General features: G+C 36.5%; 1 protein-coding gene across 1 annotated transcript; it reads right to left on the reverse strand.

Moving 5' to 3' along the window:
• Window positions 1,396-27,112, reverse strand: BNIP2 (BCL2 interacting protein 2). Its single transcript, XM_005685698.3, has 12 exons — window positions 27,005-27,112; window positions 23,061-23,330; window positions 15,717-15,823; window positions 14,757-14,824; window positions 14,109-14,285; window positions 12,173-12,349; window positions 8,844-8,946; window positions 8,130-8,261; window positions 6,683-6,769; window positions 6,467-6,565; window positions 5,697-5,732; window positions 1,396-3,179 (listed from the first exon to the last, which is right to left on the reverse strand). The coding sequence occupies exons 1-12, from the start codon at window positions 27,110-27,112 to the stop codon at window positions 3,128-3,130; spliced, it is 1,416 nt and encodes a 471-aa protein (XP_005685755.2). The 3' UTR covers window positions 1,396-3,127.

The raw sequence follows: 27,112 nt of genomic DNA on the forward strand, positions 1-27,112 counted from the left end.
AAAAGCCACTTCTGTATTAATTCAAACACTTTCAAATTCCCTGAGCACTCACATGACAACAGCCAGAGTAACAGAGTCATTTACAAGAAGGCTTATCAAAAAAGCGGATTCCTTACCTTTTTAAGTTCTGGAATTGCAGCTGAAAGACAGTCTAGCTACCTATATAAACCTGTCAATCAGCAAATTTCAATATTCAGTATAGTTACTAAATAACGATGTCCATTTTGGAACAATACATTAACTGTTTACCAGCCATGAAATGTCAAAAGTAACATATCCCATAACCCTACATTTTAACCTGAGCATTGTAATTGCCAACATTCCCTATTTGAACTTGCTTCTGTATGAAGAGACAAAGAAAGCAGAAGGAAATATGTATTCTCATTGGAGGTATTACCAGCCTTTGCACCTTTCACTCCAGTCTCCTACTTCATGTATTCTGTATGTAGCCTGCAATATTCTGTAAATTCCTGCTTGATACGAAAAATGGTACCAAGAGCTGCCATATATAGTACTTCCCTTAACAAGGACACATTCAGTGGCATCTTAGATAACAACTGATTTTATCCCTAGGCCCTACTTAGAATCATATTTCTTTACATATCTCCCCAAACCCAGTTAAAAAGACTATTAAGCTTAAATTGTGGGATCAATATATTGACTACTCTTGGTGCTAATAAGGAATATGTCCAAGAAGAAACACAAATTACTTGATGAGAAACTTTTGACTAAAAAAAGAGACACTCTGAACTCAAACACAACAAGAAATAGTGACAGAAGCATCAAATTAAACAAGTTAAATCCATGATCCCAGCAGAAAGATAAAATAACACAATTCTATTTAATCAGTAAGGGAAAATTAAATTGAATGATACAGGGAAAATGTCACATAGCTACTAATGTCACACAGTCACATTACTATTTATAAATAACAAATTTAATAAATACTTTTCCTCTAGCATACTTGTTATGATCTTCAGTCTCATAGTTATGAAACATTATGGGGCATGTCCCTGGACCAGATTCCATTAAGGTATATGTTAGAACAGGTATTCTTTTAAATCTAGTGATTGATAGCACACCCCTTTGCTTATATCACATTCCCTCTGAATTTTAATGTTCTAATAAAAGATAGGCTACCTCTACTTCAAAAAAAAAAAAAAAAACACAACAACTTAGGAATATGCACCACTTTTGCAACAAGTTTTATCTATAGTCAGGAACAATGCTTGTGAAAGCAAAAGTCAATAAACAGTAACAGGTTGAAACTGAAGAACCTGCGTACTAAGTGGGGAGGAAAGTCACATATTAAAAAGCTCAGCTCAGTTTGAAACTACTTTTCAGATGAAAAAAAACCACTTAAAGCACTCTACAAATATACACTCTAATCACAAATAAATTCAGTATGATCTTTTATTCATAATTCTCATATAATAAATTCAGAAGGAATGCCTAAATTGTTAGTTTGCATTTGCAACACAAAGTATTTCTAAGATCTGAGCAAGCAATATGGTTTTGGTTTTAGTCACTGTAATGACAATAGTTCAGGATCTGCCTACAGCTGCTGGTTCCAAGTCAAGTCAGAAGGCTGCTGAGGGAAGAGTCTCATCCTGGGAATCCTCCAGCCTCTCCCAAAATAGGACTTGGGTTAGCATGTCAAGTTTATGAGTGGGGAGGACAAAGAGCAAAGGAAATTCTCTTCTGTAATGGAAAAGTTTATAGTGAAAACAGTAATGATAAAAGCCAATCTAGGATAGACTAGAGCTTGAAGGTTTAGCTCTCATGCATCTCAATTTCACTACTCTTTTCATATAAATTACCTTATGAAGGGCTGGAGCATGGTACGACCCTTAAATTAGGAAAAGTACTGAGTTCACCAAATATAGAGTCCCACAAGTATATTAGAGCAATCTATTGCTTTTGGATGATTCTGTGGGTAATTAAGTTCTACCTGGGGGCATAAGTACAATTTCAATGTAGAGTCAAGGTACTTACCAAATTAAACAAGAAGTTTATATGCTTACACCAAATGAGTCATCCATAACACCACAGTATGATGATTCTCTAAGACTTACAAAATAACTTAGTTTACAGTACTGTCAACACAATTTAACAGAAAATGTGAAAACACACCACATCTAACTAGGTCAAACACCTGATAGGAAAGTATTTTGGTAAAGTGCCCACATTGAAAGCAGTTAAAAAAGCAGCCCTGTTTTCTAAAGAGAAGAAGTGACAGTGAGTAACTCATCACATTCTCTACTACACTGCACTCACACAAATTCGTAAGAGTGATATCCTGGAAACACAGCTTATTTCACATTAGTGAACAAACCTTTTTATGAAGTTTTGACTTTTGGCCAGAAGATAAAATGTCCAAAATATACATATATACACACAAACCCCAATTCTTAACCTCTTTAAATTCTCCAATTCTAGAAATGGCTTTTTGATTTGTCTTAAAAAAAAAAAGTGTGCAATATAATTGTATTTGTGTCTGAATCAAGAAACAATAAATGTTAAGTGAGAAAAATGTTCAGAATTGTACTAATCTACTTAGATTATGTACATGACCTTTGAATATTCATGAAAACCATTTTAACTGTCCCTCACCTTATGAGCATATTTTCTAAGTGACCCAGGAAGTATATTTAACCATTTACAAAAACAAAACTTCTGACATGCACTTTAAAAAATCATGGTCTAATTTACCTGCATATTTGTCCACAAGAAAGGTATACATTAAAAAATATTGCTCAAAAACATAAAAATATATATTATCTCTTTCCTTTTTCCATTTAGACATATAAATATTTTACTGAAGAAAATGCATCATTTAACAAACAAATGCAAAAACTGCTTTATATAAAGTGTGGTTCTCTGCTATAATAAGCAATATAAAATATAAAATGATTACAATATAATTAGCTAGTAAAGAACTAAATTCAAGAGATCTACAAACCAATACAGCAGTGAACAGTCCCTTATACAAAAGTCCATTAAGAAAAAGTCAAGTCAATTCTGTAACAGGTTACATAAAAATCAGGACCAATAAATGCATTATAAATGCAAAAAAGCACTGCTTCATCAGCACATTCTTCAGTTGTGTTTGGACTAGATGCCAAACTTACTGTTCATTTTTCGGTTCATCTTGTTTTCCATTAAGCTCCTGATCAACTCTGTTTAATGAAAAATAATACAGATAATAAGTTATCAGTAAATGATCAATTTTCTTTTTAAAAAAAATGACTGATTTTACCATAGATTATTATTCTGTTAAAAACAAAGCTTTGCAAAGAAGCAGACATAGTAAAAAGGTTACCAAACATTCTCCCAACCAGGAAAAGATAACTTCTAAAGGCACGAGGACACTGGCAAGAATGTGACTGCTGCTGCTGTTTTTTTTCCTAAAGAGTATAAGATACTTCATATACAAATGCACATAAATTTCATTGGAAGTTCAAGTTACAGCAGGCATATTAAGATGCTGAACTGTAACATGGCGGGGGCAGGGAGCTAAGTGATCTGAGTGGCAGGAAAAATAATTTGCCAAAAACTATTTTGTTAACTGATATATTTAAATGCTACAACTGCCACCAACTGATCAATTTGTAATTTCAGTGATGAAAGTACATATTTATGGATGCCATAATTATTCTCCAGAATTTTACTGGTACACTAAGAATTTGAATGCTTTTCATTTATCTTGATAGTAAGAAGTCACAGAATTTAATAATCAGAAATATCTAGATATAGATTAAAAATTAGGAGAATTATGTAATTAATCACAAGAAACTTACAGACAACCCTTCACAGATAATATACAACAATTTATAATATAATATTTGTATATTTTTATTTGTAGTACTTTGAATCACTGATGGAGTTTAAAACATCTTGGTATGATATATGAAGATACTTTTCACACTTGTTTCCATTACTATGATCAAAGCCTTGGCCTGTGGTAAAGCCAGATTAACAACATTTAAAAATATTAGTTATACTGGTATCAAAAATTTGAAAGGTACATATTCTCGATAAGGCATGCAATATATACATAAATCTTTTCAACATCTGAAATATCAGTATGAGCTAATTTCATAATTGCTTTATTTTAAAACTCTGTTCAAACATTTTAACAGTCAACATCTATCTGTCTACACTTACACTGAGTTGTTTGAAACCAACATCTAAAACTGCTATATTTAAGCACACTCAGCTCTGAATCTTCCTATCACTAGTACTCATTATAGAGATTTTACCTTGAGTAAGTTCCCCACAGGTAGCTTCTGTTAATTTGATATTAAAAACATGCCCTTCTATTTTTAACTTGAATGTCATTTTCAAGCTGACAAGGATTATTTTTCAAGGCTAAAGAAACTTTCTACAAAAACTAAGAAGTGCCTGAAAGATATGTGTAATGATTCTATTTAAGGTTAAATAAAACAAAAGTTTAAAAAAAATCAAGATAAAAATAATATTTGTAAGCTTCAAACAATACATTTAAATAAAAAGTACAATTCCACTTTTCTTCTGGTGCCTAAGTTACTTAACTAAGAATTTTGTAAAAAGATACAACACAGCAGATTTCATCCACAAAGGCAATTCATTTTGAAATCTACAAAGCAGCTGGCTTCAAAATATTTTATAATTACAGACTATATTTCAGCCAGTTGTCTGGCAAGTGCACACCAATGCCTTGAGAGGAGTGAGAAATGAGCAAGATCTAAAATCATTGTTCTTATCTCCATCTTAAAATGTTTAGCTGTAAAGTGTCATATAGAAATGTAAAGCAATGATTCAATCATGTGGTCAACTGAATTCTTGCTCATCAACAGAGCCAAAATGTGTTTGAAGTTAAATATGAAGTTATGAATATTTCAGCTTTAATTCCTCACAGTGGTCCAAATAATAAATAAATCTCCCGCCTTAACTCTTATGAAAGATTGTATGAATCTGTTTTGCTGATTTAATTGTCAATATTTTAAAAATCCATTAACAAGTCAGATCTAAATCCTGTACTTTTCTAAATTACTATATAAAACAATACTAATTTATACCCTTGCCTTTCATCTTCTATGCTAACATATTAACAGATGACAGTCTGTTATGCTCAAAGCGGAAGTATTCAAAATTAAATTAAAGATGGAAAGCAGAGTGTTTAACTATCAAAAGGTACATTGAACTTTTAGGTATTTTATCACATGGAGAATTTGACTAGTTAGCAGGCCATTGTTTAAGCATACAAGGAAATCAATGTTGGTTAGCCAAAGAATATCTGCATTGTAAATATAATTATCAACCCCAGGGGGGAAATCTGATATATTAAAAAAGAACATAAATATTTCAAAAGCACAAATTGGTAAGGTATTATAAGTAACTGGTTTGTCAAAGAGCATTCTTAGGATCTGTTATTTATACCAGAAGGCGGGAGGAGACGTGGTCTTTATTTTCTAACTGGCATTATTAAGCGGCCTTTATTTTCTAAACGGTCTTTATTTCCTACGTAGTAGAGAATCCAAGCCACACTCAGCAGCAGGAACTTTGGATTCACGGCATATCTGGGCCCTGGGGTATATTCATATTTACAAATGCTGTTATCTTTGTCTACAAGCTAACCAACCCATAAGGAAGAGTTAGTCTGTGCAATGCAAATGGACTAGTCTAGATGCAACCCAGTCAAGGTGTGCATATACCTTTTCTTTTTCTTTTTTAACTTTTCTTCTTCATACCTTAGTGGGGAAGAGTTATTTTAGTAAATATACATGTTATGAAGATGAACAAAAACTAAAAAAAAAAAAGGCTCTAACAACAAACTCAAGTTTGTAGGCAAACGCAAAAATATTTAATACACTATATAGAAAGTCAGAACTGACGTAAGAAACGTGGCGGTGATATATTCAACAAACTAAAACCTCAGATGATTAGAACAAAGAAACATTTTTCTATATTATAGCACTGTGACACTCAAGTATTTATGTTAACAGCCTTCTGCTAAGCCCTTCTAGAAGTTACATAGGTAAATTTGGTAAATAGAACAAATTACAGCCACTGAAAAGTATCAAGGTTAGGCTGATATATTTTATTTCCCTAGTAATATGATTATTTGATGCCATAATGAGCTTACTTAAACTTGAAGAGCAGCATGTTCAGGTGTGGAGAATGTGCTTTAGTACTGACCAATCAAGAATCATCTCTTAGACTGTCACTAGTCTTTAAAATTATAAATGAACCAAACCAGAAACAATTTCTCCTACTTCAGCTGATAGCCTAAAGAAAACGGTGACTTAAAAGAAAGGTGTTCAAAAGTGTCTTCTTCCCCCTTTTCTTCATTATAAAAAAAAAAGAGCAGTTACAAAATATTTATAATCTATGAAGGGAGAAAGAATAGGTACCAAAGTATTTACCTCTTGTATATCAAAATATAAAGATCCAAATACAATGAAATAAATAAAACACAACATACTGTTTTATGCATTCTGGTATTCCAACATATTCCATGGGGACAAGCTCTGCTAGTTCTGCCAAATTAAAGACGTATCTAATTTTTTGGCTGAATTTTGAGCTATAGAAAAAAATAAAGATAAATACCTTAATATTTTTGACCAACAGAATTGACAAAACATTCATACAAAGAGTTTGTAGATTTTTTCTTTTTAGTTAATGGCTCTCAGAAAATTACCTAATAAATGGTCTTGTAATAGCCAGAAGTGTTCTTATAAACCAAGAGGGATGTACAATGATTAGAGATTTTAGGTTTTTCCGTAACCTGGAGTTAAAAAAAAAAAAAAAAATTGAAAAAGCTCTACAAATTCTAATGCTAGAAGAAAAGCTAAGTCATCAATAAGTTTGTACAAGTCTATACAAAAAACTGAAAAAAAAAAAAAAAACCAAAACCCTCATTCAAGAGCTGTCATTTAGATATATTACTAAAGACAACAAAAGATAAATAAAACAAAAAGCACTCCTAAATTGAAATGGCCTTTCCCACTGCCATGAAATTAATTCTACTTCATTCGTATTTATTTTCACAGTGTAGCCTGTTATTAAATGTCTCCTAGTCAGGGGTAGAGGTCAATGATGAATATAAAAGTAAGCTCTTCATTTCTCAGGAATGGAGGGGAAACTGTTACTGATTTCTTCAACAACATGAAAGGCACTGGGCAGGCAGAAAGATAAGAGGGGAAATCACCTAGGGAACAGGCAACATGAATCAGATCTAATGTATTCTTATGGAGTCTAAATGGAGAAGGAAATGGCAACCCACCCCAGTATTCTTGCCTGGAGAATCTCATGGACAAAGGAGCCTGGTGTGGGCTATAGCCCATGGTATCGCAAGAGTCTGACACGACTTAGTGACTAAACCACCACCACCAACACCAAGTCTAAAATTCTGATTAAAAGTTAAATGCATTATCCTAGACAACTTAAAATGATGAAATAAAAACTGCTGTTTTATTGTTATAGTTTATACTTATCATAATCACTAAACATTAAAAAATTACATGAACCAGCCAATGTCATGTTCATGTATGAAGAGAAACCTATTCATAAACCTGAGCTGATTAAACTACTCTGAATTAGCTGTGGTCAAATCAAACCAAAGAGAGAATCAAAATTCCTTCTATTAGCATGGACGACTCTCAGAAGAATATAATTCTAGAGCTCATTCCAAAGAAAGATTACAGATGAATAAGCATCATAAATAACAAAATATAGTAAGCACTATATGCTCAGTCGTGGTCGATTCTTTGCGACCCCATGGACTGTAGCCCACCAGGCTCCTCCGTCCATGGAATTTTCCAGGCAAGAAACTGGAGTGGGTTGCCATTTCCTTCTTCAACTAAGCACTATAAATGAAGCAAAATGCAGAATGTAATAAAATAGGAAATGTACTGAATTCCCCATCCTTTCCCAAAATATAAATTATAGGAGAGTGTCTGATGTGGTACAAAAGAGAAATAAAGAGCAATTTTATAAGTCTGAAAATAGAAACTTGCTATGAAATTAGTAAATGGAATTTGTGAAGTAGATACATGGTACCTGTAAGTGGTAACAAAATAAATGTTAAACTAATAAGGACATTATAAAATTTATTCAGACTAGCTTTTAACTTGTATTTACAATACCTTCTGTCAATCTGTTGATAGCATTTCCTGAGCCATCCCAGACTGGGCATTTTTCTTCGAGTTGTTGCACCATTTAAATAAACTATCATGTAGTTTTCTGCTACTAACAGCTCCAAAGTGCCAATAACATACCTATAAAAATAAAGTCTTAAACACGGCTATGCAGAACCAAACCAGGTTTATCCAAATAACACAATTCCCTTCCCTCTCCTTCACTGAAAGCAAAAATTCAAAACTCTATTAGCATTATTGTCATTTAAAGAAAAAAAAAAAACTTCTTTCTTTTAGAAATACACACTGAAATGTTTATAGTTATAAATACTTGCAGGGATTTGCTTCAAAATTATATCATGAGGGAAGTATTTATGGGAATAATGTATAAACTGATAATTGTGGAAGTGGGTGATAGTTAGACAAAGATTTAATATATACTTCTCTCTACCTTTGTATATGTTTGAAATTTCCCACAAAAGCACTTAATGTGTCCTCAAATGTAAAATAAAGACGTTGGAACAAATAATCTGTAATATACCTTCCAGTTTTAACATGACAATTCTTCTGTTGAGTTGGAATAGTTTCAGAATGCCAAATAACAGACTTAAGGAACCAGAACCAGGATATTTACAATTTTTACCTAGCTAAGTAAAGTGCACTTTCTTAAACTAGAGATATGATTTACTCAATTCTTTCCAAATATTGTGATGATCTACTTACTTAAAGAGATTGTCCATCAGGTATCTATAATTAGGTTGACCACTTTCAGGCATAAAACAGACAGCAAACACAACAATGGCATTTAATCCATCTCCATAATACCCTGAAAAAGAAACCAGCATGATTATACTCTGAAGACTTTTCAGGGGATATCATTTTTAGTTGATAAATTATAGTGGTTTATGTTCCACACATTTCTGAATCAAAAAGTATATTTTTTGCTGTCATTGGTCTGACCTTGCATAGTCTTACAAAGATCTTTAAATCCTCTCTTCTCACAAACAATAAAATCAATAAAATCCTCTCTTCTCAAAAACAATAAAAATATAAAATCTGGTTTATATGGTGGCCTTATAAACCAGAAATCCACTTAAATTAGCATACTCAGAAAGCTAGCCCTATTTTATCAAGTAGATAGAATTATATAATTCAAGAATATACAACATCTGCAATAAAACATTCTTATGCAACTTTTTTTTACATGTAAATAGTAAATGTAAAAATAGTTTTACATTCAGTGATGTCTAGCATTTTGTAGCTTTTAGAGCCTTACAAAGTAAGAAAAGATTCTATCTCTGACATAAGACTAAGTGAAGAAAAACAGCACTAAAATATGCTTTAATTATAATCTCTAAAATGTAAATGTTTTAATGGTAATAGATATTAAGCTGTAACCAGCAAGGAGTATTTCTGCTTTAACTTTCATTCCGATTGTTTACAAACATGCACTGAAAAGGTTGAACATTTCATTAGAATCTTCACTACCTTTCTTAACCCCTTAGTCACAAAACATTGCAGTAACTCAGTAGGACAAAATGGCCCTAATTACTATTTTCTCTTAAATAAAGTGCTATGTCTCAAAAATATTAGGTTTAAACCGTGAGGCAGGTCTCACAACTTGCTTCCAATGAATGAGCTGAATTAATACATTATCTGTGCACTTCCTGATCCATATTATCCTGTTTTCTTCCCTGCGTAAGACTAAATTAGGCAGAATAATGCAACTGCAAACATTCAAGTGATTTGTTTTCAAATGAATGAAGACCACAGAAATAAGCAGGACAAAGCATTTGGCAGAGGGTAAATTAAGCAGAAATGACTACGTGAAAAGACCAATCTGCTTGACATATGTGGCACCTTGTCCTGCATTAGGAGGAATTCAGGTTATATGACATGATCTACGGAGTAACATTCTGATGCTATTTAAACAGTGACTATATAAACTTCTACATACAGGACAGTCAGAATGATATAAATTATAGCTGTACTTCATAGCTTTTCCTATTTGACTTGTAAATTTCTTAAGGAACCAAGCCTCATATTCGTATATTCCAGAAATACACAAAGTAGGTGTTCCATAAAAATGCAGAATGAATTCTCCACTTTGTGGTAAAGCTAAGTGGTTTGTTCACAGTTTTAAGGTAAATTAAGAATCATATTTTAAAGGGTCAGGTTGTATTTATAAGCACAAAAGACTTGTACAACAATGTTCATGGCAGTTTTAATCATAATAGCTCAGACTGGAAAAATCTCCCACAGTCCATCAAAACAGAGATGAATAAACAAATCAGCAGTAACAAGGAATGAACTGCAGATACATGCAACAACAAGGAAAAATGTCAAAATCATTACGCTGAGTGAAAGCAGACGAGTGTAAACTGTGATTCCAGTCACATGATTGTAACAGGCAAAACTAACCATGGGGTAGGCATTAGAACAGTGGTTACTGCATAGAGGGTATTCATTGAGAGGGAGTACCAGAGAATTTTCTGGGGCAATGAAAATGTTCTGTCTGTCTAGGGGGTGTAGATTATATGAGTATATATGGTTATACAGGCATTTGTCAAAACTCAGTGAATTATACACTTAAGATTAGAGCATTTCTAGTGAAACAAGATGGAGAAGGCAATGGCACCCCACTCCAGTACTCTTGCCTGGAAAATCCCAGGGACGGAGGAGCCTGGTAGGCTGCAGTCCATGGGGTCGCTAAGAGTCGGACACGACTGAGCGACTTCACTTTCACTTTTCACTTTCATGCATTGAAGGCAATGGCACCCCACTCCAGTACTCTTGCTTGGAAAATCCCAGGGACGGAGGAGCCTGGCAGGCTGCAGCCCATGGGGTCACTAAGAGTTGGACACGACTGAGCGACTTCCCTTTCACTTTTCACTTTCACGCACTGGAGAAGGAAATGGCAACCCACTCCAGTACTCTTGCCTGGAGAGTCCCAGGGACGGGGGAGCCTGGTGGGCTGCCGTCTATGGTGTCACACAGAGTGGACACGACTGAAGTGACAGAGCAGCAGCAGCAGTGACACAAGAAAGATAAATACTCTATATCACTTGTATCTAAAATATCTAAACTCTCAGGAACAGAGATTAGAATGGTGATTACCAGAGACAGGATAAAAGGGGAAATAACAGTCAAAGTACAAACTTCCAGTCAGAAGATGAGTAATTTCTGGGGACTAATGTAGCACATGGTGACAATAGTTAACACAGTTAACCATATCTATTATGTACTTAACAGTTGCTAAAAGGGTAGTCTAGACCTTAAATGTTCCCACCACAAATAAGAGTTGGTAATTATGTGATGTGATGCAAGTGTTAGCAAATGCTATGGTGGCAATCATTCTCAATACAGAATGCATCAAGTCAACATATTTTATACCTTAAACTTATATACAATGTTATATGTCAGTTTTATCTCAATGAATATGGAAAATTAAAAAAGGAATTTGCAAATACTGCAAAAATAAAACAAAGGATTAGAGTATTTTACTCCATATAAATTCAGTTCAGTTCAGTCGCTCAGTCATGTCCGACTCTTTGCGACCCTATGAACTGCAGCACCTCATGAACTCCCTGTCCATCACCAACTCCTGGAGTCCACCCAAACCCATGTCCATCGAGTCGGTGATGCCATCCAACCATCTCATCCTCTGTCGTCCACTTCTTCTCCTGCCCTCAATCTTTCCCAGCATCATGGTCTTTTCAAATGAGTCAGCTCTTCGCATTGGGTGGCCAAAGTATTGGGGTATAAATGGATAAAAAGAGGAGAGTGTTAAGTCTCAGTTTAAGGGTGTTTAGGGATAAGGGTGGAGGGAGATAGTTTTCATTGTATACTCTTATACTTTTGGAACTTACTGTATGTGTATATTAACAAATTTTAAATGTTTTTTTCTTTTACTTCAAACCCGTTACATTTCTAAAAGGACACGTTTATTATACTTTCAAAATTATGTTAATATCCCAAAGGAAAGATTCTTTAAGCATTCAGATATCTGATAGCGTATTTAAAAAATCTGAAAAATCTTTGGTAGCTCTTACCTCCATGGCTGATAACTTTCTTATAGGGTTCAATTGCTTTCATATCAACCCTATGGTCCTGTTCTCCAATTCTGAACATACGCCAGCGTCGTCCATCTTCTTTTTCCTCTGCTGCTGTATATTCAGTAATTGAGCCTTTCCTAATAACTTCAGTAGTCTTGGGTTTTGGAAGATCATCTGTCAAAAGATTTTTGAATCACAGATTGTTACTTATACAATAAAAATTAAATTACATGTTAACCACTTTACTATCTAATCAGACTGTTTAGAGAATATTTTTTATTATACCTTCTGTGGAATTTTTTTTAACTTTTTATTTTATATTGGGATATAACTGAGTAACAATGTTGTGAAAGTTTGATACGTACAGCAAAGTGATTCAGTTTTACATATACATGTATCTTTTTTTTTTCAAATTCTCTTCCCATTTAGGTTGTTACATAATATTGATTCGAGTTCCCTGTTTGTGGAATTTTAAATATTTCTTCCATAATAGAGAAAAAGGCTTACTCTTGATATAAGGCCATTTTATTTTTGGAAATCATAGTTCTTTAACTTTTTTTGTATTGCTTAATTCACAGAGGACCTAATCGCAGTACAATGTACATCTACAATTTGCAGATCCTGTTGACAACACTGTCCTTGACAGATAGTTACCACTATATTAACTAAAGCAACTCTCTGGGGGCCAATGTTTTTTGTTGTTGAACACATAAATTATTCCCCAAACATTATAATACCAGATAGAAAGTGGTTAACAAGTCAATAGTTACTTCTCATTTGATCAGTTTCATAAAGCAGAAAATTATTTGATAATATTCCAAAGTGTACATGCAAAAGTCTATTTTAAATTGACATTAGCCAAAGCACAAGCACCAGTGATTAGGTATAATTTACAGTTTAAGGTTGCATTTTAGCTGATTTTTCATGATGTAATGATTTTTCAAAATTTTAGTATCACAGTCCTTACCAAAAGATGGGGGAAGGGGAAACCTACTGTATGTTAGTTGTTTGTTTCCAAGACAAAGTTGTTAACGGAAAATATCCTTCCAGGAAATGACTACAGCAGCATTAAAGAAAGAAGAGACAAAACACATAGGCAGAAAACTATTTCAGTATCTTTATAAAATATTGTTTACTACTGGATTGCTTATTGAACCAGTAAAATGGGGAAGAAAAAAGAACAAAAGATAAAGTACATTAAGAATCTTACTCTTTACTGCGGATAACATACCTAGTGCTAAACTTTTGCTCGGAAGCAAAAGACACTTAAAAGATGAAATATGCATATATAAGTTACTCCCAACTACAAAGATACTAGACAGCAATTATCTAACTAAAGGAAGCATGCAATGCAAAACACATGCCAATTCCTTTCAATTCCAAATAGCTAATGATAACAAATCTAAGAGTGGAGTCAAGGAGACTACATTAGTTCAAGTTGGTCGTTTACAAAGTGCAGCACTATCAGATGAACCCACTGAAAAAAAAACCCTCAAAAACACACCTCAAAACCATCCCTATAGAACTCCCTCTCTGCAAATTCTTAACTACTTTTAAGAATTCCCTGAAATATGTTTTTCAGTGCTTTCCCTCTTATTTAATCCACTGAATAAAAGAACGCTGTAATTATCAAGCAATATTTGGGAGCAAAATGGAAAAACATAATTTTATAGCACTGGGCAATTAAAAAAAATAATAAAGCCACAGGTAATCTACTATAAACAGTTTGGAAAGCCATAATATTCAATGTTAGCCAATTTTTATATCTTTACAACCTATACATGAACTTTAGAATTGATAACATCTCATTTCAATAAAATCCCTTAGTCATTGATTTTAGTTGGTTTCATGATCAAGTGAAAATGCCACTGTGCATATACATGAACACAAACAATCATTAATAAAGGTCAGGTAAAATCAATGAAACACCTACCTTCCCACTCAAATTCATTACTGTCATCCGATGGTGTATCTAGGTCATCTAAGTCAATCTCCCCACTTTCATCCAAATCATCTGACAACACAGAGCCATCACTAGGATCCAGAGTTAGGCTAATGTCGGGAGCCATTAGTTTCTTTCTCACTTTATTGCCATTAACTTCTAGTGAGCCTGGAATGGGTTAAAAAGAAAAATCAAAGATATATTTAGAAAAGATGCTTAGATGCATAAATCGAATAAGAGAACTTTAATCACTTTATTCGAGAAAATAACATTCATTAAACAATTCCAAAGCCCTTACGTACAAACTTTGGACTTTGATCACTACTGTTTCTGTATCACAGCAAGCTGACATATCCCAGCAAGGACGTGCTTTTTTAAATAACAGAAGCAGAACCTTCCAGTCACTATTTACTACTAAAAATCATCTTCCCTCTCTCCTTCATGATCAAAATTTCTAAAACCCAAGGGTATGTTTTCGCAAAGTATTCCAAAGCATTCTAAAAATGCTTTCCTAAACAGTCAACTTACCCTTTGGCACCCTATGATGGAACAAAAACTGAGTATATTTTGTATCTTGACAAAGTGCGTTAAAAAGAAATACCACAGATAAAAGTCCATTTCTAAGTGTCAAGTTCTTACCAGGCTGACTCTCTGGTCCAGTTACAGCTAATATATCTGCTTCAATACTATCATCTTCTGGTAAAGGTCTAAAACACACAGACATAATTTTTAACCCAGAAATTAAAAAAAAAAAATCTTTTGACATTCAAAGATCTATTAAAACAGCTTATAGAAACAATTATGTAGAAAACTGAATAAAGCAATGTTTCTTAAGCTTGAGTAATTTACAAACTACTGTTAAAGAAAAATTTCAAACTGTCTCAATTGATTTACATATCTATATAAGTAACACATAAAAGTAGGTATATATTCCCTACGTAACAGCTCTTGAATACAACTACAAAACAAATTTTAAAAATCATTACTTTACAAAATGAATATGCTTCAAATGCATGAATTTAATGGAATGTACAATACAATGTACGATGAAGCTAAACTGTCACTTAAAATGGGAATATGCACATGATGATTATGTTTTTGATTTCAGCATTTCTGTACTACGATTATCATGCTGTGCTATGCAATGACTCAGTACTCACCAGCTGTTCCTATTCCAACTGCTAAGTAATCTTCTTATACACTGAGATGGTCTTCTGACCAAAATGGCACAGAAGTATCCCTAAAATATATGGTCTGCCTTTGCTCTCTCTCTCTTACCCTAACTAGTGCCGACAGAACTGTAAACACAAACACAAATGTGTCACGGTAGCTCACCAGATAATATAGAAAGCGTTCCTTGTCTAACTTAACAAGTTTTTGTCTTAAAATAAAAGCATAAAATTTAATAATTCCTGCAGGCTTCTAAAGACCATCTTCCTCTAGAAATCCTGAAGACTCTATTATTAGCACTAAATGAACATTTTGCAACCCTGGGTTTCTTTAAGAAGTCCAATCAATATTCATTTAGTAAGTGACACCTCAGTAAAGAAGTAGTGAAGTTCTGTTTTGAATTTGTTTTCATTTAAAAACATTGCTCACATTGGAAAATCTTCATCTTGCCATTCTTCCTTAAGTTCTACACCTTCCATCCTCAGTCTGGACTCAATGTCAACTACAAACTCCTGATAATCGAGAGTGCCAAAATCCTGTTAAAAAAAAAAAAAGAAAAGAGAGAGAAAGAAAAAATTTCATAGGCTTATTTTCCACATTATCTGTTGAAAAGATGCAATAATCTTATATTTGAGTTCACACTTCCACCCCGATCATGAAATAAATTTAGTGGGTTGCAACTACTCCTTTCCATTCCCCTCCCCCCCGCCCCAAGAATTAGAAAAGACTCAGAGTACATATATTCTAGAAATTACCATTTGTGATAAGGGTGCTGTGCAGTGAAGTACTTATTCCACATGTATACATGCATGTGTGTGTCCAGGACATGATTCACCATTTATTAGGTACTGTGAATTATGGAAAAGCAATTTTGGGGCTGAGGGGCACAAATAATAAAAGTAAATAAATATATTCTCTATCCTAGACCCATCATCAAATTTTCTGTCCTTTGGAGAGAGGTTAATTCTGGAAATTGAACACTAGTAACTGGCATTTATACTCTTAATTCAGCAGAGCCCACGTGGTGTGCTGTCTCTTATATTTACTTCTCCATAATTCCAATGCCACAATTTCTGAGCCACTTAAAGAGGGCTATTCAGTACCTGTTCAGTAAATGAATTTTGCCATATTTTTATTTGTTTCTTATCTATACCAAGCTTTTCTCATGTACTTTAGCATGAGTTTTCAGACACTGACCTTAGTGAATATTTCTATTCATGCCACTACATGTTTTAACTTAGTTTCAGTTTTTCTAAGGAAGGATATGGGTGTTACTATCCTCAGTTTACAAAATGACGGATCTAGAGTTTGGCAAGGTTGATGGAATATGAAAGAGAGGTTTAAATATATTTAAGAAATCATTAGGTCAACTGGTTAACATTACAACAAAAACTATGGTACCTTGAGGGGGCAGGAGGTATAAATGGAATATCTGATTCACTTACATTAGAGTAAGTCAATAGATGACTAAACTTAAAAAATGAAGTAACTCCTGAGAAATCTGTATGCAGGTCAAGAAGCCACAGTTAGAACCAGACATGGAACAACAGACTGGTTCCAAATTGGGAGAAGAGTAAGTCAAGATTGTATATTGTCACCTTGCTTATTTAACGTATATACATCGTACATCATATGAAACCCCTGGCTGGATGAAGCACAAGTCAGAATCAAGATTGCAGGGAGAAATATCAATAACCTCAGATATGCAGATGACACCACCCTTATGGCAGAAAGTGAAGAGGAACTAAGAGCCTTTTGATGAAAGTGAAAGAGGAGAGTGAAAAAGATGGCTTAAAACTCAACATTCAAGAAACTAAGATCATGGCATCCAGTCCCATCACTTCATGGCAAATAGATGGGGAAACAGTGACAGACTTGATTTTCTTGGGCTCCAAAATCATTGCAGATGGTGACTTGCAGCCATGAAATTAAAAGATTCTTGCTCCCTAGAAGAAAAGCTATGACCAACCTAGATAGCATATTAAAAAGCAGAGACATTACTTTGCCAACAAAGGTCCATATAGTCAAAGCTATGGTTTTTCCGGTAGTTGTGTATGGATGTGAGAGATGGACCATAAACAAAGCTGAGTGCCGAAGAACTGATGCTTTTGAACTGTGGTGTTGGAGAAGACCTGCGAGGTCCCTTGGATTGCAAGGAGATCAAACCAGTCAATTGTAAAGGAAATCAGTCCTGAGTATTCATTGGAAGGACTGATGCTTGAGCTGAAATTCCAATACTTTGGCCACCTGATGTGAATAACTGACTCATCAGAAAAGACCCTGATGCTGGGAAAGACTGAAGGCAGGAGGAGAAGGGGATGACAGAGGATAAGACGGTTGGATGGCATCACCAACCATCAAACTCATGTTGATGGACATGAGTTTGAGCAAGCTCCGGGAGTTGGTGAGGGACAGGGAAGCCTGGTGTGCTGCAGTCCATAGGGTCGCAAAGAGCTGGACACAACTGAGTGACTGAACTGAACACATGCATCTCAAGAGACAGAAAGTATTACTAGTTATCACTAGAAGTTTTAAAACAGAGGTAAAAGTGACTGACACCAGTGGAAGAAGGTGGGATGGGGAGAATGAGGCTTTTCACAGTAAATCCTTCTATATTATTTAACTTTTAAAACCACGTATGTGTAACCAGTGGTCATGTTTAATGGTTGCCTATCTGTTATGTCATTATAACATTCAAAAGATACACAAAGCTGTAGCAAAAAACCATTATGTTCCAGAACAACAATAACAAAATTACATAGAAATTTTCTAAAGTGTTAGATTTCACACAACAAACTAAATTCTTATCTCTGCCAAGACTGGGAGGCTTTTTTTCCCAGTTTGAATTCTTACTTAGGCTTAAGAGGTTCAAAAATCTTCAAAAGGTTTACATTTTTGAGGAGTCACTTGCAAACAGAAAAAAAGCAAATGCTGTCTTTTTTTCATCAACATATTTGCTGGGAAAAGTCAGTTAATTTATATGTAGGAGTAAGGCATTTTTAATTCTCTGGGAAAAACTTAAGTAATTTTGAGAAATGAATGGAAAACACACTTAAAATATAATAATCTTGACTTATTTAAGCCTTTGATATTCACCATAAAGTGAACTAATGTTTTATCCTAGATTTAATAACCAGAGAAGTTTCATTAATTAGTCTCACATTTGTACTGGATGTTGGAAAAATAACAGGATGCTCTCAGTATTTTTTCAAATACTTCACATACTCAAAAATATTTAATATTTCAAAAATATAAGCAGTGACTGGAAGCTGCTACCACTATGTTTGCAACATCTAGCACAGTGTCTGGCACATAACAAGCCTGTAAATATTAGTTAAATTTAAAAATAAATATTTAATTGTAAGGCATAACACTGAATAATAAGCATTTGCTTTGCTCAACCTCAAGCTTATTTTTCTAATTAAACTACATAAATAGGCTTCCTGTTAAGTTTTACACCTCAATAAAGAGTAGTGAAAATATTTGGGGAAACTAATATACTGTCCATTTCTGTTGGTAAAAATATTGTTTGTAAGAGAAAATACACATCTTGTACAATTCTAAAAGATAAACCATGTCTTTTAGCTATTTTACCACTTCAGTAAGTCTATCACGTGAAAATACTACTTTAAACACAGAGAACCAGAGTCTGTCAGCTCACTAAGCTGATTCATTCAATTTTCACTTTAATATCGAGTCACATGATGTTAATACACCCCAGCATGTGGACATGGATATTTAGTTTGGGAATAATTATTTAGGCTTGTTAAACAGGACCTAGAGGAGAGAAAAACAGGTTCACTCTTAACAATTTCATCACAAATTTTAGAGGGAAAAATATTGATACACTAGGTAAAGTTTAAACTGCTGCTGCTGCTGCTAAGTCGCGTCAGTCGTGTTCGACTCTGTGCGATCCCATAGACGGCAGCCCACAAGGCTCCCCTGTCCCTGGGATTCTCCAGGCAAGAACTCTGGAGTGGGCTGCTATTTCCTTCTCCAACGCATGAAAGTGAAAAGTGAAAGTGAAGTCGCTCAGTTGTGTCCGACTCTTAGCGACCCCATGGACTGCAGCCTACCAGGCCCCTTTGTCCATGGGATTTTCCAGGCAAGAGTACTGGAGTGGGTTGCCATTGCCTTCTCCTAGGTAAAGTTAGAAAGTCCTTGAAAGAGGACTGTTCTTAGAACCACATTATCAGCAGTTTTAAGAACAGGAAGCAAGAAAGGAGCAATATAAGCACAACAACTCTGAAAGAAATCAGGATATCGCTGACTCACAATATAAATAAATCAGAATGGGGAAGTAATAGTTTAAGGTGCTAACTGTCAAAACAACCAAATGCAAGAGGAATAACTTGATTTCTCAACAAACTTGTGGTAGCGGTGGCACATTATTACTTATGCCAGTTATCAGTGGTGGTGATAGAGATAAATTCAAAACGGTATAGCTGACTTCAGTGAAGTGTGGTGGTAAATTCAACCAAGATGCAAATGGGGATTTCCTCATGCAGCCTAACAATATAAGTAAAAATTAAATATTAAGATCATATTTCGAAACGCCCAAATTATAACTTAAAATTTTACATGACAACTTCACTATTACGTAGTTTAACACAGATGGTGGAATAAGTGCTAGTACTCAACATGCACACTCAAATCAATTTTGTTCGGCAAAAGGACATGCTTAGGCAAGCCTTTCACATCCCCATTTAAACGAAAGGACTTTGTTCCAAATGTTCATGTTCACATTTTCCTATGAAGCTGACAATACTGGTAGTACAGAGGAAAACCCTTTCAGCCAGCCTGTATGTTCAGGAGGGTCGCCAATACACCTCTGTAAAGATCCTACATGCCTGCTTCTCATTGTTTCCTTGAGAGCAGAGTCATGTAGGTTTTTAAGAATGAAATGACACAAAGATACTAACAGCTTAGAATGGCTATTCTCAAAAAGACCAGAAATAACAAGCAGTAGTGAGGGTGTGGAGAAAAGGAAATCCTTGGTGGGAATGCAAACTGGTGCAGCCACTATGGAAAACAGGAAGGAAGTTCCTCAAAAAATTAAAGCCAGAATTCCGGTACAATCCAGCAATTCCACTCTGAGTATTCATTGGAAGACAATTAAAACACTAATTAGAAAAGATGTGTGTACCCCCATGTTCACAGCAGCATTATTTACAGTAGCCAAGATATGCAAGTAACCTAAGTATCCACTGATGAATGAATGGATAAACACAAGCACAGGAATATTATTCCATCATTTAAAAAAAATCTGCCATCTACCACAACATGGGTGGACCTTGTGGGCATTATGTAACATAAGTAAAGTAAGTCAAAAAGAGAAAAACAAACATGTTATGATCTCACTTATGTGTCTGCAATCTTAAGAAAACAAAACAGAAAAATCAAAGCTTATAGACACAGAGAACATGTTGGCAGTTGCCAGAGGTGGAGGGTGTAAAGTATGTGAAATGGATGAAAGGGGTAGAAAGGTATAAACTTTTAGCTGTAAGTTAGTTCTGGAAAGGTACAGCATGGTGACTATAGTTACTATCACTGTATTAGATATATGAAAGTTGCTAAGACAGTAAATCGTTGAAGTTCTCATGATAAGAAAAAAATTTCATAACTAAATATGGTGATGAATGTTAACTAGACTTATCATATGTATTTGGCAATGCATACAAGTATCGAACTCATGATGTTGTATACCTAAAACTAAGTTATCTGTCAATTACATACCTCAATTAAATGTGATACCCTATCAGAAATGTTAATACAAAATTCAAGAAAAATCACAATAGCGCTGTTTCTCACACTTGTGAAGACAAAGCACAGGACAATTATGGAAACCATAAAAGTTACATTTATTATATTATCAGTATGCAGAACATACTGGAGGGCTCTGAGACCTTTAAGAATATTAAAGCCTAATAACTGATTTCTAATACTTTTTAGAGTTACAAATATTAGATGCAATATAAAAGTATAACTTTGGAATATTATTATCATCACATTATACTAGCACTCTGCTTTATAGAATGTAAGCTTAAGATGACATCTTCCGATTCACAGTCAGCCAAGGTTAAATCATCTGATCTGGCTATACATATACTTCCTTTCTTAGGTGTCTTTTTCCATTGCTGCTCCTTCTGTGAGCGTCACACCAGAAGAATGAACAGAACCACTTTCCAAAGAGTGCTTTTTCCATTTACTTTGTATATCTTATACATTCCAACCAAAAATTCTATATCACATATAAAACATGCAGTTATTATCCCCATTTTAGCTTATATTTGAGGCAAATAACCACATCCTGGTTTCCAGGTTAGACCTAGACTGTTTCTAATACAGCACACTGTCTCCAGTTCACTGGCAACTTTCTACAGAGTAAGACTGTCAAGCTAGATTTGGCTAAGTACTCTTGCCTGGAAAATCCCATGGACAGCGGAGCCTGGTGGGCTGCAGTCCATGGGGTTGCTAAGTGTGGGGATACGACTGAGCGACTTGCCTTTCACTTTTCATTTTCATACATTGGAGAAGGAAATGGCAACCCACTCCAGTGTTCTTGCCTGGAGACTCCCAGGGACGGGGGAGCCTGGTGGGCTTCCGTCTGTGGGGTTGCACATAGTCGAACAGGACTGAAGCGACTTAGCAGCAGCAGCAGCTTCAAAGATTCTGTAATGCCGAAAGACTACAGTAACACTTACTTATGATAATTGAGTTCGAGTCCTATGTTTGCAGAAGGAGACCCATCATACTTCCTGCCTAAAACCAACAATATTATGCTGCAACAGAGATTATGAAAATTAAAAATAGTGTGTGGACAAAATGTAAAATGATAAGAACTAAGGAGAATGCAAGATCATCAAGAAAATGGTCTATAGGATAACTAGATACAGTAACTTCAGTTAAAATTCTGAGGAAACATCCATTTACAAATTGTATAAATTCCTATACAATTTTAGATAAAGAATACGTTTAATTTTAAAAATTAAGTGGTTAAGCATTAGGAGAAGTAGCCTATTTTTTTTTTTAAGGTGAAGATGGGAAAAAAAAGCAACATCAAAAATCAATCACACATTTCATTAAATTATATGGAAGGCGCTAAGACTACCCGGATGACTAAAGCCGTGCTCTCAAAGAGCTTGCCAGAGCACAGCAGACCAAGGGGAAGTTTCAAATCGATGTAATAGACGCAAATAAATTTCTGATTTAATATGCGCTGGTCCAGCAGCTCATCCAGGGCATCAGGTGTACCAAGGAAACCCAGGCCACTTGTGCCAGGTCTTTAAGTAAAAGATAGTGTCCATGCAGGAACTCAGCTTTTCACGTATCAAGGTCCATCACAAACGCAGCTTCCTTTCTATTCCCCAAGGGTGTGGAGCACGTTAGACATCCAAGTTCCTTTGTTCTGTACCAGGACCCACGCTGGTGAGAAACAGGGGACTAACAGGGCCCAGAGACTGCATCCAGATCGGGAAGTGTGCAGGGGGCAGAGAAGAGGGCAGGTTCTCAGCCGAGCACAACCACCACAAATGGAAAAAGGTTGGGAGCAGTGGGGGAAGCAAGGGTGGCAAAAAGCAAACAAGCCTGGCCAAGGGCGGGGGCTGAAGCGGGGCGGGGATCCGGGAAGCGCCTCTGGGCAGTTTCTAGGGCGCCTCCTATAATGGATAAAGCTCGGGGCTTCCTTTCTCGGACCGCCCCGGGTGTGCGCCCTTCGGCTGTCTGCCCCCGAGGCCTGACCCTCCGGCCCCAGCCTTCCCGAGGGGCACTTACCCCGGAGGGAGCCTTGGCCTCCTCGTCTTCTTCGCCCCTCCAGGCCGGCGACGTGGGGCTGACGGCCAGGTCGCAGAAGGTAGCGCCGAGCGCAGCCTGCTCCTCTCTGACGGCAGCGAGACCCGGGCCCAGCCCCTGAGCCACAGCGGCAACTACAGCGGCCGACCCGGATACAGAGAGCCGCTCCGAAGGAAGTGACAACACCCCGACCTTCTCCAGACCCCGCAGCCGGAGGAAGCCCGGGCAGAGGCGTGGCGTCTTCACGAGTCCCTCCCCCCGCCCACACCCTCAGTGGTGGCGGGCGGGGCCGGGAAGGAGGAACTAACGCTCCCGCCGGCTTTCTGCCTTCTCCCGCGACTTGGCCAGCGGAGCTGTCAAGCGTTTATCTTAGGTTGGCAATCGTTTACACATCTGCAGGAGCTTCCTCTTCCTGCGCTGGGCCACTACCCTTGAGCCTCAAAGAGCCATTTTAATATTCTTTATGTTGGCTTTCCTGATCATTGTGATTTACACTATATAATAAAATGGATGCGAAAATAGTTGATGTCTCATTGGGGAAGTAAAACTCAGAAAAACCCTTAGAGTTTGGTAAAATTCTTAAGTGAACAATGTAAAGAAATACAGCAAAACAATAGAATAGAAAGACTAGAGATCACCTCCAGAAAATTAGAGATACAAAGGGAACATATCATACAAAGATGGGCACAATAAAGGACAAAAAAGGCAAGGACCTAAGAGAAACAGAAGAGATGAAAAAGTCGTGGCAAGAATACACCAAAGAACTGTACCAAAAAGTCCTAATGACCCAGACAAGCCAGACATCCTGGAGTGTGAAGTCAAGTGGACTTTAGGAAGCATTATTACGAACAAAACTAGTGGAGGTGATGGAATTCCAGCTGAGCTATTTCAAATCCTAAATGATGATGCTGTGAAAGTGTTTGTTGCACTCAATATGCCAGCAAATTTGGAAAACTCAGCAGTGGCCACAAGACTGGAAAAGGTCAGTTTTCATTCCAATCCTAAAGAAGGGCAATGCCAAAGAATGTTCAAACCACCATACAATTGCGCTCATTTCACATGCTAGCAAAGTCATGCTCAAAATTCTTCAAACTAGGCCTCAACAGCATGTGAACCAAGAACTTCCAGATGTACAAGCTCAATTTAGAAGAGGCAGAGGAACCAGAGATCAAATTGCCAACATCCATTGGACCAAAGAAAAAGCAATAGAATTCCAGAAAAACATCTACTTCTGCTTCACTGGCTATGCTAAAGCCTTTGACTTGTGGATCATAATAAACTGGAAAACTCTTTAAAGAGATGAGAATACCAAACCATCTGACCTGCCTCTTGAGAAATGTTTGCAGGTCAGGAAGCAACAGTTAGAACTGGACATGGAACAGACTGGTTCAAAATTGGGAAAGGAGTACGTCAAGGCTATATATTGTCACCCTGCTTATTTAACTTATATGCAGAGTACATCATGCAAAATATTGGGCTGGATGACTCATAAGCTGGAATCAAGATTGTGGGGAGAAATATCAACAACCTCAGATACTCAGATGATACCATCCTAATGGCAGAAAGTGAAGAGGAACTAAAGAGCCTCTTGATGAGGATGAAAGAAGAGGTGAAAAAGCTGGCTTAAAACTCAGCATTCAAAAAGCTAAGATCATGGTATCCGATCCATAGATGGGGGAAAAATGGAGACAGTGACAGAGTATTTTTCTGGGCTCCAAAATCACTGCAGATGGTGAGTGCAGCCATGAAATTAAAAGACGCTTACTCCTTGGAAGGAAAGCTATGACAAGCCTAGACAGCATATTAAAAAGCAGAGACATCACTTTTCTGACAAAGGTCCATATTAAAAGCTATGGTTTTTCTAGTAGTCATGTATGGATGTGAGAGTTGGATCATAAAGAAGACTGGGTGCTGAAGAAGAGTTTTGAGAGTCCTTTGAACAGCAAGAATATCAGACCAGCCAATCCTAAAGGAAATCAACTCTGAATATTCGTTACAGGGACTGATGGTGAAGCTGAAGCTCCAATACTATGGCTACCTGATTCGGAGAGCTAACTCATTGGAAAAGATCCTGATACAGGAAAAGACTGAGGGCAAGAGGAGAAGGGAACAACAGAGAATGAGATGGTTGGATGGCATCATTGACTCAATGGACATGAATTTGAGCAAGCCTGGTTTGCTGTAGTCGATGGGATCGCAAAAAGTTAGACGTGACTTAGCAACTAAACAACAACAAACCTCAGAAAAATCCTTAGAGTTTGGTAAAATTGTCCTGGGCGAACAGCTTTATAACAGTGCTTCTCAAATTGTTACCAGAAAACTGGGTTCACCTCTTAGTTGGGATTGAGCCAAAAGATAACCAAACTAAAGATCATGGGAAGGATTTCTTGCACCAAGCAAGCACTATGCTAGGGAATCTTTCCCAAAGTAGTGTCTTCCAAACAGAGAAATTTAGGAAGTTTTAAGCCAAGGATTCATGCATGTGCAGGAAGGGGCTTGAGCAGAGTATACTGCAACATAGAATTGGGGCAAAGGTTGACAGAGTTCAAGCTTTAGTGTCACTTTATTTTTTGGCTCCAAAATCACTGCAGATGGTGATTGCAGCCATGAAATTAAAAGACGCTTACTCCTTGGAAGGAAAGTTATGACCAACCTAGATAGCATATTGAAAAGCAGAGACATTACTTTGCCAGCAAAGGTCCATCTAGTCAAGGCTATGGTTTTTCCAGTGGTCATGTATGGATGTGAGAGTTGGATTGTGAAGAAAGCTGAGTGCTGAAGGATTGATGCTTTTGAACTGTGGTGTTGAGAGTCCCTTGGACTGCAAGGAGATCCGACCAGTCCATCCAAAAGGAGATCAGTCCTGGGTGTTCATGGGAAGGACTGATGCTGAACCTGGAACTCCAGTACTTTGGCCACCTCATGCGACGAGTTGACTCATTGGAAAAGACTCTGATGCTGGGAGGGATTGGGGGCAGGAGGAGAAGGGAACAACAGAGGATGAGATGGCTGGATGGCATCACTGACTCGATGGAGGTGAGTTTGAGTGAACTCTGGGAGCTGGTGATGGACAGGGAGGCCTGGCGTGCTGCGATTCATGGGGTCACAAAGAGTCAGACACGAATGAGAGACTGAACTGAACCTTTAGTTGACGGAAGGTGTTTGATGGTGAGAAAAGGTCAATATCATCATTTCTTAGGTTCCCATTGATCTGGTGGTTGAGTGTTCAGGTTAATTTTTGCCACTGAAACAGAACTGGGAGTCTTCACAACTGTCTTTGCTATTGTTTCTTCTTTTGCCGGATAACAGTCATTTGTTCTCCGGTTTCTTTAAGACCCTTATTACTCAGAGCAGTGCATATATGTCAGTGCTACTTTCTCACTGACATATATACACCACCATGTGTGAAACAGGTAGCTAGTGGGAAGCTGCCGCGTAGCACGGGGAGCTCAGCTCTGTGCTTTGTGAAGACCTAGATGGGTGGGTTAGGGGTGAGATGGGTGCTAGGGAGGCTCAAGAGGGAAGGGATGTATGTACACTTACAGCTAATGCATGTTCCTATATAGCAGAAATGAAAACATTGTAAGGCAATTATACTCCAATTTAAACATAAATTTTAAAAAGTGACTTAAAAAACAAATAAAAAATAACTTAAAAACAATAAAAAGGAAAAAGATCCTTATACTGATAGCCATTCAAAGGCAAGCACTGTGGCCAGGGTTGGATCACAAGATGGCATTGGCCTATAATGGCTTCTCTTATGTTAAAACTCTGTATCTAGTTCCTTTCCTCCAAGGACCCGCTACCCTATCTGCTTACAAAACTATATGCAGAGAATGATCAACTTATTTAGTTGTAGGCCATGTTTTAGTAAGATAAAAGTATCAGGAAAATTTCATCATTAGAGTCAACAGCCATAAAATTACCTGCCAAGTTGCTATAAGGTTTTCTAAACATTTATTCTCAGTCTCTGTACTATTTGTCTCACTGTGGCCCAGTAACAGTTCTCTGAAGGGCCCAGGTCTATGAGCCAT

This window comes from Capra hircus, chromosome 10 (genome assembly GCF_001704415.2).
Source record: "Capra hircus breed San Clemente chromosome 10, ASM170441v1, whole genome shotgun sequence".
Classification (NCBI taxonomy): Eukaryota; Metazoa; Chordata; class Mammalia; order Artiodactyla; family Bovidae; genus Capra; species Capra hircus.